This window comes from Sorex fumeus, unplaced genomic scaffold (genome assembly GCF_029834395.1).
Source record: "Sorex fumeus unplaced genomic scaffold, SorFum_2.1 ptg000013l, whole genome shotgun sequence".
Classification (NCBI taxonomy): domain Eukaryota; kingdom Metazoa; phylum Chordata; class Mammalia; order Eulipotyphla; family Soricidae; genus Sorex; species Sorex fumeus.
The window spans coordinates 12,053,022-12,065,892 of record NW_026606070.1 but is presented as its reverse complement, the minus strand read 5'-3'; the positions used below and the strand labels follow the sequence as shown (position 1 = coordinate 12,065,892).

General features: G+C 43.1%; 1 protein-coding gene across 1 annotated transcript in view; it reads right to left on the bottom strand.

Moving 5' to 3' along the window:
- The window catches only part of CCDC158 (coiled-coil domain containing 158), a 57,513-nt gene extending 49,428 nt beyond the window's left edge, over positions 1-8,085 (bottom strand). The window contains exons 1-2 of the mRNA XM_056111153.1: positions 8,016-8,085; positions 4,423-4,640 (exon numbers count right to left, since the gene is read on the bottom strand). Of these exons, the coding sequence (XP_055967128.1) occupies positions 4,423-4,640; positions 8,016-8,085 (288 nt within the window). The remainder of the gene's footprint in view (positions 1-4,422; positions 4,641-8,015) is intronic.
- Positions 8,086-12,871: the final 4,786 nt, after the last annotated feature.

The following is a 12,871-nucleotide window of genomic DNA, read 5'->3' as shown; positions in this document are numbered from 1 at the left end:
AGAACTGTTTAAAAAAATATTTCCAAAAGGTATACAAAAAATTTGAGAGGAAAGACAAGATTTAGAAGTTCTGCCTAGGAGATAATATTTAATAGGCGTTTCAGAGAGAACTGAGAAAACAGAAGGAAAGTATCAAAGAAAAAATTAAGTCAGTTCCTTGAAGCTGAAAGGTACAACTCTGCAGCTGAAACGAGCTCACCAAAACCCTGGTGCAGTGAGCGAAAACACCAAAATCTACATCTACACATATTATACTGGAATTTCAGAGATAAAAAGGTAAGACTCCAAAGCTTCCAGAAATGAACCTCGAGTAGTAATGTTAAAATAGAAGGGAGCAATATTGTCAAAGAATTAAGAGAAAAATGACTTACAACATAACTGAGTTTTGGTCATCCTTAGAAAGCAGGGACTCATAAAATACATACCCCCAAAACTCTTAGTATGTGCTTTGTCTACACTGAAAAGTAGACCAAGAAGAGAAAGGTGATGGAAAAACAGTGAGTCCTGGGAAACATGGACCTAACCAGGAAATTTTCTAAAACAGTTATATAACAAACCACTGAAGAAACTCCCCTAGACTAGAAAAAGGGAAGATTCCCGAAGAGTCCTTCCTCTCATAAGAAGATCTGAGAGAAAATCTCTACTGCAAGTTCTGTTTTCATTTCTGCTTTACAACCCATGGTGCTGAGGGAACCATCCTGTCCCAGGTAGTAGACCTAGGCCTCCTATGTATAAAACATGAACTCCAGCCCCCTGAGCAACCTTCTAATCCCAAGAGAGTTCTTTTTCAATGCTAAAGGGAAATAGTGCAAGGAAAAAGAAAGGCAATTAGGAACCAATTAAAAAAAAAAAAGCTTGTCTAGAGTGATAGTGTTGCTAGCAGGCATTATATGCAGACAACTCAAGTTCCATTCCCAGTGCCCTATATGGTCCCCCAAGCCCTGCCAGGAGAGATCCCTGAATGCGGAGCCGGCAGTAGTTTCTGAACACTGCCAGGTGTGGCCCAGACAACTCCCCTGAGCACCTCCCTCAAAAATCAAAAACAAAACTAAAACTAAACCCAAACCCAAAAGCTACACACAAAAAAGGAAATAAAATAGTATACTCTCACAATCTTGCAGTTGACAGTTTATACTGTCACTCTTAGTTAAATCTCATGGAATTTTCATCTTCTCATGAGGGTGAAGAGCTTTGATGGGGCAGTAGTCTGAACTTGTGGTGAAAATCACAGAAATGAAAACGAGCTTAGAAATGTACATGAAATGCATAAAATAAACTTCATTTAAAGATAAACGAATGGAAAAAGGAAGTCGCATTGAGAATGAGCAGGGTTCTGCTTTATGCAACTATGTAAAATAAGTGATGGCAGTCAGTGGACACAGCTGCAGGAGAGTGGGGCTGGGGAAGATGGAGTGTGCGGTAAGAGATGTTAACTTTACAGACTCCAAGAAACAATGCAAGGGGAACTGTCAATGCTGAGATGGAGGTCAGAGGAGAGTTCTGCGCTAGGAACCTGTGAGCATTCATTAGCGTGTAGAGGGGAACAGAAACCAAGGGAATCACTAAGCCTATAGATGAGGACACTATAGGCAAGTTTTATTTTTTAATCATTCAAAGGAATGTGCTCAAGGACATTAGGAAGTATATGTCTCCATAGGACCCAATAGAAAAGAGTGTTTTCCAAGAGTTAGAAAGAAGTTACCTATGTCAAATGTTATTTAAAAATCAAGTTAAGCATTGACTGGATTTAGCATCACTGCAGCACTGTTATTTTACTATCGTTTTCTATTTTATCAACCTTCGTATGGCAAATACCCAAATCATCCTGGAAACATTTTATTTACTGATTTAGCACGCATTGCGTGGAAGTTGACCAAGCTTCAGACACTAGAAGATGGGCACGGAATGTGAACTGACACTGTCCTTTCTTCACTGAGCCCTCAGCTTCATCCTGCTCACCTGCTCAGTCAAACTTATTAGTACGCATCATGCGATATTACCTCTGCCTATACACCAGCTCTCTCACACATCTATGAACTAGACGAGTCCTGCTTTATCTCTGTTTGCCAGAACATAAGAGTATATACTTTTCAACCTTCACAGAGTTAGAGTTTCTAAAACTGTTTATACTGTCTGACAAGGTAGAACAATGTGTTAATGAACACAATAAAATAGACTGAGTACATTAGACAATGAGTACAATACTAAAGACCAAAAAAAAAACTGACAGGAGAATTCACTTAATTATATCTAGGAAAGGCTTCAGAAAAGAAAATGTTTCAATGACGACTTTTTAAGTAATAAAATACAGTAAAGAAAATGTCTGGGATCAGTCTTGATGGGTAGTAAAACAAAAAATCTACCAGGTAATAAAAATGTTTGAAGCAGACAAGGTAGTTTTCTAGGCAGGAAGGTCTCGGGCTTCACAGTATGTCAAGGACAGATGAAGGAACTTTATGCTCTTTGATGGAGGGTACGTGGGGAGGGGGGCAGGGACTGGAGCAGAAGCTAAAAGTGCTGAAGAGGCTCGGTCACAAACAACATGTAGTGTGAGTCCTGTTAAAGTCAGTTTGATTCTACAAAAGGTACTTGCAATTATTAGCAGTTAATTTCTACATACTATTTAGCTATTACGCTGAAAGCATTGGCTGGATTTAGCATCACTGTTGCACTGTTACTATCATTTTCTATTTAATCACTGTTACTATCATTTTCTAATTTAGCTATTATGCTAAATAGTATGTGTAAATTATGAATAGAATGTAGAATATACATTTTAAAAGTTGTCCCCATAAAAGTTATAAAGAAAAACCACATGTTGTGATCATTGGTGAGCACACTGAGCCATTTGTTAATTATAGTTACATTTCATTAAAATTACATCATGGGGCCAGGAATGTGCTTCAGTGATAGAGCACACGTGTGAGGCCTGGATTTGATCTCTGGCATACACACAAACACAGCATGAAATTAAGATTCCATATGACCCAATAATACCATTTCTGGGAATATACCCCCATGGTGCAAAAACACATCAAAAATGACATCTGTACCTGTATGTTCATTGCGGCACTGTTCACAATAGCTAGAATCTAGAAACAACTCAAGTGCCCAGGAACAGATGACTGGTTAAAGAAACTACGGTACATCTATACAATGGAGTACTATATAGCTGTTAGGAAAAATGAAGTCATGAAATTCGCTTATAAATGAAAGGACATGGAGAGTATCATGTTGAGTGAAGTAAGTCAAAAGGAGAGGGACAGACATAAAAATTATTGCACTTGTTTATGGGCTATAAAAATATATAGTATGAGACTAACATCCAAGGATGGTAGAAACAAGGACCAGGAGGATTGTTCCATGATTGGAAGCCTGCCTCAAGGACTGAAGGAGAGGGCAGATGGGATAGAGAAGGGACCACTAAGACAATGATGGTTGGAAGGGATCACTCTGGATGGGAGATGTGTGCTGAAAGTGGATAAAGGATCAAACATGATGGCCTCTCGGTATCTGTATTGCAAACCATAATGACCAAGAGAGGGAGGGGGAGGGGAGGGAGAGAGAGAAAATAGAGAGAGGAAAAGAAAAGTGTCTGCCATAGAGGCAGACTGAGGGGTTGGGGACGAGGAGTGGGGTGGCGGGAGATGGTAGCAGGAGGAATAGGGCAAGTATTGGTGCTGGGAGATGTACACTGGTGGAGGGATGAAACATTGTATGACTGAACCCTGATCACGAATAAATATCTTTTTAAATATCTCATGGTGATATATTTAAAAAATAAATTTAAAAAACACACCACGAAAACAAGGCACTATGATCAATTATTCACAATCAAAAATATTTAGGGCAGGGCTGGAATGATAAACTACAGTGGATAGGGCACTTGCCTTGTACGTGGCCAAGCCTGGCTCAACCCCTGGCACCCCCTTATCATCTCTTGAGCACTGCCAGGAGTAAATCCTGAGTGCAGAGGCAAAAATAAAGCCTGAACATTGTCAGGTGTGGCCCGAAAGCAAACAAACAAAACAGAACAGAACTAGAGGCTACAGAGATAGTACAGGAGATGGTACAGGAGGAAGGTCTGGCAAGGGGCCCTGTTTTGATCCTAACATCACCTGGTTGATCTAACCCTCCAGCCCTGCCCCCAGCATCACTGAGAGTGACCCCTAAGCAGAGAACTAGGAAGAGCCCTGGGCACTGCTGGGTGTGGCCCCAACCCTCCCACCTAAAAAGATGCAGACTTTTCATGAAACCAATTTTTAGCACTGAAATAGAAGGCATGGGCAAATTAAGGAGTTTAACCAGTAAGTGCATTGTTATGGTTTTCGTCCAGGAAGTTTTCATTCTGTTTCAAGTTACTTGGCCTTACTGTCTTCCCCCAAGGAGCACCGGATACTAGAAGGAAAGAATGTCACTCACTTCATTCAATCTTCTCTGCAAATCTTTGACCTGATGTGAATATTCATCCAACACACGTTCGATGTGCTCCTTTCCAGGGTAAGGGACACCTTTTCTGTGAGAATCAAGTTCCATTTCATATTTAGGATAAAAAGGAATTTGTGTCAATGTCCCAAGTGATGATGAGTTTTCAATTATTGTGCCCCGAACAGACGACATAAAAAATGGACTTGCAGAACCTAAAGAGCAAAAGATTAATTAACATAACAATAATATAGTTTTGTAGGGAATCACCTACAAAGTTGGGTGATTCCTGATTCCTCGGTGATTCCCTTAAGCTCCCCGGTAACTCAAAGTCTTGTGGGGAAAAGAGAAAAGTAGAAGGGAATTAAGACTCTGAGAGAAGCAAGCACCAAGTAAGGAGGAGCAGGAAATCAGGGAGCAGGGGGTGCTATGTGACAAGAAACAATGAGACTTGAGCTGCAAATGAATGAAGAGTAGGAATCAATTAGTCTTGGGGCTGGAGCGGTAGTACAGTGGGTAGGGTGTTTGCCTTGTATGCAGCTGACCGGGGTTCAATTCCCGGCATCCCATATGGTCCCCCAGCACTGCCAGGAATAATTCCTGAGTGCAGAGCCAGGAGTAACCCCTGTGCATCGCTGGGTGTAACCCAAAAAGCATTAAAAAATCAACTAGTTAAAAAAAAATTAAAAAATTAAAAAATCAACTAGTCTGGAGGACAGAAGAGGAAGGCAGCGCAGGCAGTGTGTGCACCATTGGCACTGGGGTGAAGGCTGCAGGCCTGGCATATTCTGGGTGAACTGGAACCAGGAAAACAGGACGGACCATGAAGGACTTGTGGCATTCTACAGAAGCTTGGATTTTACCTTGAGAATCACGAGGGGCTGGAGCGATAGCACAGTGGGTAGGGTATTTCCCTTGCATGTAGCTGACCCAGGTTCGATTCCCAGCATCCCATATGGTCCCCCAGCACTTCCAGGGGTAATTCCTGAGTGCAGAGCCAGGAATAACCCCTGAGCAGTGCTGGGTGTGACCCAAAAAGAAAAAAAAAACAGGAGAATCACAAGAGCATCTGGTAGGAATATAGGAATACTAAGAGTGTGTCTCCTCAAGAGAGTTGTAGAACTCAGTCTAGATTTTACAGCATGAATGGGTTTTATCTTTTATACTGGCTGGAGCGATAGCACAGCGGTAGGGTGTTTGCCTTGCATGCAGCCAACATGGCCGACCCGAGTTCGATTCCTCCTCCCCTCTCAGAGAGCCTGGCAAGCTACCGAGAGTATCTCGCCCGCACGGCAGAGCCTGGCAAGCTATCCGTGACGTACTCGTTATGCCAAACGCAGTAACAACAAAGTCTCCAATGGAGACGTTACTGGGCCCGCTCGAGCATATTGATGAACAACGGGAGGACAGTGACAGTGACAGTGACTGGTGAGCTTATATATGTGGAGATCAATGAAAGAATCTTGGTATTGGAACACTCTGAGCTAGGTTGAAATCCTAGCTCTCTTACATTAGGAATATCAGTCTTTAGATATAAGTTTCCATATCCTCATCTGTAAAATGAAAACAAAAATAGTTCCTTATTGTGATGGCTAATCTGTCCTAACCCAAGGAGAGAGTCCAAGATACCCAGTGGACGAAATGAAACTGTAACAGAACTGAACATACATACACTATACTTTTCCTATAGAAATAATAACAATATGCTGTAATAAAAGTTACATCAATGTATTATCTCCATCTCTCTCTTTCTTGGTCCCTCCCAAAATATCTTATAGTTCACAATATTTTTATATTTTAGTTTCCATTAAAAAAAGAGCATTTTTCTAGAAGTCTGACTTCAGTGTGTAGTATGCAATAAGCAGGAAAGTAAGAGAAGACAGAGTATTTGTCCAAGCAGAACACAGGAGAATGTTACAGGGAACCGCCCAGCGCAGAGGCAGCGCTGACAGAAACGAGACCTGGGGCTGAGGAATATTCATACAAGAAAGAGAGGGGCTATGATCACGGATTTCTCTTGGGTACGAAGCTTCAGAAACATGTCACGATGACTCTAAGCTCAGCCGTGTGTTTTGCTTCTGAGATGAGGATTAGGAAATCATTCTCACCTAAGAACTACCGAATTATCAGTCTTGAGAAACAGGAGGACAGTGGAGAGAGGGAGAACAGAAAAGGGTCCACAAGGAACTTTGAGGAATTATTACTAAAGACAAGACAAAAAAATGAAACCTAATAAGAGTCACAGAATAATAACAATGATTTAGAAAATCATTTAGAAAATGCAGTCATTTTGAAATATGTCCAAAATTCTTTTATACTCCTCCATTTTATACTCCTCCATTTAAGATGAGGTAGGTTTCCCTCCTCTTGATATAACTGGAGAAATAGGACTGTAAATATAAATATATAGATGTAAGTATGGGCTGGAGCGATAGCATAGCGGTAGGGCGTTTGCCTTGTACACAGCCAACATGGCCGATCTGAGTTCGATTCCTCCGCCTCTCTCAGGGAGCCCGGTCTGCACGGCAGAGCCTGGCAAGCTACCCGTGATGTATTCGATATGCCAAACACAGTAACAACAAAGTCTCCAATGGAGATGTTACTGGGCCCGCTCGAGCAAATCGATGAACAACGGGAGGACAGTGACAGGACAGTGACAAGTATGTAAATATACATTAGGTATGGATGAAAAGAGTGGGAGGGATAAGACGTCAGCAAGACCACTGTGAACACCTTTTTATACTGTTTCCACTTTTGAAACACAAACATTATATTCATAAAATGAATTGGAATTGAAGGCTGGCAGTAGTAAACCAAGTGTAGGTAAATTGGCAGCACAACTCCAGGAGGAAGTTCCTTCAGCTCTCTTCAGAGCACACACCTAGGGAACCTCCCTGAGCACAGCTGCTAATGGAAACTGCAGCAAGAATGTGATGGGAAGAAAGACTGCCACACAGTGACAGGGAACTGAGACTGCAGTGGTGCAGTGTTGGAAGCTCCCATATCCATGCTCTTCTACCAGTTTCTAGTCCAAAAGCTGGTAGCGGATTCCTACAGCTACTAATCTCCAAGATGTCTCCCTATTCTCAAGTTTCTGATTTGGTTCAGAGGTGATGAGAGTCTGAATCAGGACAGAGGTCATGGGAATAGACCAGGGGCGTGGACCCTCGAGACATTTCTCACTGCAGAAGGAGCAGGGCCACATGCCTGAGAGGATGTCACCGCAGGTCAGAGAAAAGAAGCAAAGAAATGCAAAATCTGGGTTTACAGTGAATGAAGAACTAGAGGAGGAGGAGGAGGAAAAGGCATTGAGGAGATATGCTTAACATGAAATCAATTTATAACTAAAAACATCACGTCAGCATCTGCTAAAAATAGGCATATTATAAGGATAAACAATTTCTTCTTCAAAATAGCAAGTTTACATGCAATGTAATAAACATCCACGATCATGGTCAGGACCGTGTAGACAGTGTCAATATGCTAAACACAAAACATACTAAAACACAGACTTGAATGAATAATATGAAGACTGCTTGATTCTTCTTTCCAGTTTGTACCTCCGTTAGTTGTGATGCCATTACATGTACCTCCAGTGGATGTGATGCCACTGCTTGATAAAAGATCTTCATTACTTGATTCACCAGTTTTTGGTTCCATATTAAATATTGCTACCTCTTCTTAGAATCTTGAAATATGAATACTTCCTTATTTGGTTCTTTAGTTTCTTATCTATAAAGGAGAGGGATTCAGTCTTTATTAATAAGGCATTGTGTGGAAAAACCTCATAGAAATGTTGTATTTAAAATTTAGTGATACAGCTCGAGTATGCGGGAACGAGGACTTTTTCTCAAAACCGCGCGGCTGCATAAGCGGCCGCGCGACATCTCTCTCTATAAAAAGTGATCAATGAGAAGTAAACCACCCAATCTTTCTCCCTGAAAGTCAGAGTTAAGTTTGGAGCATGGCCACAGCCCCAGAAACACAAGGACTTAATGCAGAACCCAGCAGCTTAGAGCAGAAAAGTGAAAGGACTATGCGTTAATCCAGGCCATCAAGTCTGCCGGAGGGGAAAGGGTGTTGCCCCATTCGCCCTCTCTTCTCTGGAAAGAAGGATGGCGGCCGCATGGGAGCCTTGTGGACAGCAGGTATGAGCCGGGGGTGTGGGGGCGACTAAAACCTCATGGGAAGGGGGGCGTTCCGGTCCGTCCTTCACGCCCTACCGAGGTCACCAGTTGCCACCCACGAGCGGCTCTCCAGCACGGCCACAGCCCCAGAAGCACAAGGACTTAATGCAGAACCCAGCAGCTTGGAGCAGAAAAGTGAAAGGACTATGCGTTAATCCAGGCAATCATTTCTGCCCAGAGGGGAAAGGGTGTTGCTCCCTTCCGCCCTCCTCCCTCTGGAAAGAAAGATGGCGGCCACATGGGAGCCTTGTGGACAGCAGGTATGAGCCGGGGGTGTGGGGGCGACTAAAACCTCATGGGAAGGGGGGCGTTCCGGTCCGTCCTTCACGCCCTACCGAGGTCACCAGTCACCCCCCACGAGCGGCTCTCCAGCACAGCCACGGCCCCAGAAGCACAAGGGCTTAATGCAGAACCCAGCAGCTTGGAGCAGAAAAGTGAACGGACTATGCATTGATCCAGGCCATCAAGTCTGCCGGAGGGGAAAGGGTGTTGCCCCATTCGCCCTCTCCTCTCTGGAAAGAAAGATGGCGGCCACATGGGAGCCTTGTGGACAGCAGGTATGAGCCGGGAGTGTGGGGGCGACTAAAACCTCATGGGAAGGGGGGCGTTCCGGTCCGTCCTTCACGCCCTACCGAGGTCACCAGTTGCCCCCCACGAGCGGCTCTCCAGCACGGCCACAGCCCCAGAAGCACAAGGGCTTAATGCAGAACCCAGCAGCTTGGAGCAGAAAAGTGAAAGGACTATGCGTTTATCCAGGCAATCATTTCTGCCCAGAGGGGAAAGGGTGTTGCTCCCTTCCGCCCTCCTCCCTCTGGAAAGAAAGATGGCGGCCACATGGGAGCCTTGTGGACAGCAGGTATGAGCCGGGGGTGTGGGGGCGACTAAAACCTCATGGGAAGGGGGGTGTTCCGGTCCGTCCTTCACGCCCTACCGAGGTCACCAGTCACCCCCCACGAGCGGCTCTCCAGCACAGCCACGGCCCCAGAAGCACAAGGACTTAATGCAGAACCCAGCAGCTTGGAGCAGAAAAGTGAACGGACTATGCGTTGATCCAGGCCATCAAGTCTGCCGGAGGGGAAAGGGTGTTGCCCCATTCGCCCTCTCCTCTCTGGAAAGAAAGATGTCGGCCACATGGGAGCCTTGTGGACAGCAGGTATGAGCCGGGAGTGTGGGGGCGACTAAAACCTCATGGGAAGGGGGGCGTTTCGCTCCGCCCTTCACGCCCTACCGAGGCCACCGGTTGCCCCCCACGAGCGGCTCTCCAGCACGGCCACGACTCCAGAACACAGAAACCAATTTCTTAACTATCTGACTTTCAGTAGAAATACTTCCAGGGTCAATAGGTAAAATAGCAGAAATCCAAAACCAACATTTAATTCTTGAACCCAGCTGTAGAAAGCAAATCACTTCACAATGCTTTTTTCAGCATGTCTGATTTGGGGGGGGGGGGGTAAACTCTAAATAATAGTGGTGAATCTTTTATTGAAACAATGAATCTAATCAAAGCAGATAGAGTGTTAACTAGAATTCATCTGCCTCACAGGGACGGGGAGGGGTGGGGGGTGGGGTTTTATTGGGGTTCTTCATGGTAAAAAATAAGTATTGGTAAAGGGAAATGTGTTTGATATTTGCATGACTGAGACATAAACCTGAAAGCTTTGTAACCTTTCCCACAGTGATTCAATAAATAAATTAAAAAAAAAATTTAGTGATAATTTTTACCCAAGTATTTATAGATATTTTATTATATACATTATTTATTATGATGAACTAGAGGCTTATTAAAGGCAAGCTCAAGATCAGAAATCAATACTTTACCTATTATAACTAGCACTCTGATTTGGAAGAGGGTTTAAGTCTCACATAACAGTATGCTGTTAGAAACTTCTTTTTTAAAAAATTTTTATTAGTGAAACACCATGAGGTACAGTTGTGGACTTAAAAGTCTTTGCTCTTGGTTTCAGTTATACAATGATCGAGCACCCATCCCTTCACTAGTGCCCATTCTCCATCACCAATGATACAAGTATCCCTCCCACTCCCCCATTCCCCCTATCCCACTCCGTCTCTGTGGCAGGGCATTCCCTTTTGTTCTCTCTCTCCTTTTTGGTGCTGTGGTTTGCAAAAGAGGCACTGAGTGGCAATCATGTTCGTTCTATAGTCCACTTTCAGCACGCATCTCCGATCCTGGGAGAATCCTCCCAACACCCTTTACATGGTGCTCCCTTCTCTGTCTGAGCTATTCCCCACATGAATGCAATTTTTCTCTGTCTGTCCCTCTCTTTCTGACTCATTTCACTTAGCATGCACTATTCACCACAGCCAGAATCTGTAAACCACCAAAGTGCCCAAGAACAGAAGATTGAATAAAGAAACTACAGTACATCTACACAATGGAATAAATGCTACTTAGGCACTGGGAAAAGTAAAGTCACGCAATTCACTTATAAGTGGATAGACATGGAGAGTATCATGCTAAGCGAAATAAGTCAGAGGGAGAGGGACAGACTAGGCTGACTGCACTCATTTGTGGGATATATATATATATATATATATATATATATATATATATATAACAACAGTATGACATTAGTACCCAGTGACAGCAGAACAAGAGCTAAGAGGACTGGTCCACACACAGGTGGAAGCTTGCCACAAATGGTGGAGGAGAGGGCAGTTAGGATAGAGAAGGAACCACTACAAAAATGATAGTTGGAAATGGTCACTCTGGACAAGAACTGAGTGCTGAAAATAAGTCAGGGGACAACCATGATAACCTTTCAGTACCTATCTTGTAGTGCAAGACATAATGCCAAAGGGGTGGAGAGGGAGGAAGAGAGAGAGAGAGAGAGAGAGAGAGAGGAGAAAGAGAGAGAGAAGAAAAACAGCTGCCATCGAGGAAGGCTGGGAGGGAAACTGGGGTTATTTGTGGTAGGTAATGTATACTGGTGTTGGAACATTGTCTGACTGCAACCCAATCATGAACAACTTTGTAACTGTATTTCATGATGATTCAATAAAAAGTTAAGTAAAGAAAGAAAGAGAAAAAAACTACACTATTGAATAATCGTTAAATAATGGGGAATATATCTTCTAAGTTAAAAGTCACAAAGCAGCAAAAAAAATTACAAATTGTAAAACCGAATATCAGCAATAAAACAATAAAATGTCCTTGATATAAAATAATGTTCATACTTTTAGATAGTTAAACCAACAGGGGACATCTAGGTTTGGAGAACAGTGGCCAGATTTCAAATCTCCCCTTATTCTCCCAAATCAATCATAAATTAAGGAGGAAAACACAAAAATAAAACCACATGAGCCCCAGGCTTTCAGTTTCACTGGAAGACAAAAACACTGAAATCTGAAACAAGCAGGTGCTTATTTAGTTTAAAAAAAAAAGGAAGAAAACCAAATGTTTTACAGTTCCTAGATTAAGTAAAAATACCATATGTATGTGTATGTACATACTGTGCATTAAAATATTAAAATTACATGCTTTCCAGGACAGAATTTGCATACATTCTCTCATATCAATTAAAAACTCTATGACAATTTAGACACAGCAACAAAGAAGAACACCGCTGGAGGGCACCACAGCTACCAGAGAATGCTCCAGGTCCCAAACAGAGCTGATCTCACTGGGAGGTCCTAGATGGAGTAGGTGCTGCATCCCTCCTTCTCCAGATGGAACCCCGGTGACCATGAGTCTCTATAAGCATAGCTCGGGCATGCGGGAACCAGGACATTTCTTCAAAACTGCGCAGTCACTTACATGGCCGTGTGACATCTCCTTATATATACAAAGTGATCAATGGAAAGTAAATCATCCAACGTTTCTCCCTAAAAATCAGGCTTAACTCTTTTGCAAACTACAACACTCAAAAGGAGAGAGAGAACAGAGGGGAATGCCCTGCCACAGAGGCAGGGTAGGATGGGGTTGTGGGGGGTGGGAGGGATACTGGGATCCATGGTGGTGGGAAATGGGCACTGGTGGAGGGATGGGTGTTTGAAATAAAATAAATAAATAAAAAATAAAAACTCTATGACAATTTAAATTCACTGCAAGAAACTTGCTTCATTTTCTTTTTTTAGACTTCACACAGGCAAGTTTATAGAGCCAGGATCTAAATGTGGAAATCCATATCCTATGCACAAATGACAATGGAATACTCCAGATACAATAAGGGTCTTTTGATCTGTATAAGCAGACTGACCTTTAGCCCCTCCCCCCAGCAACACACACACACACACACACA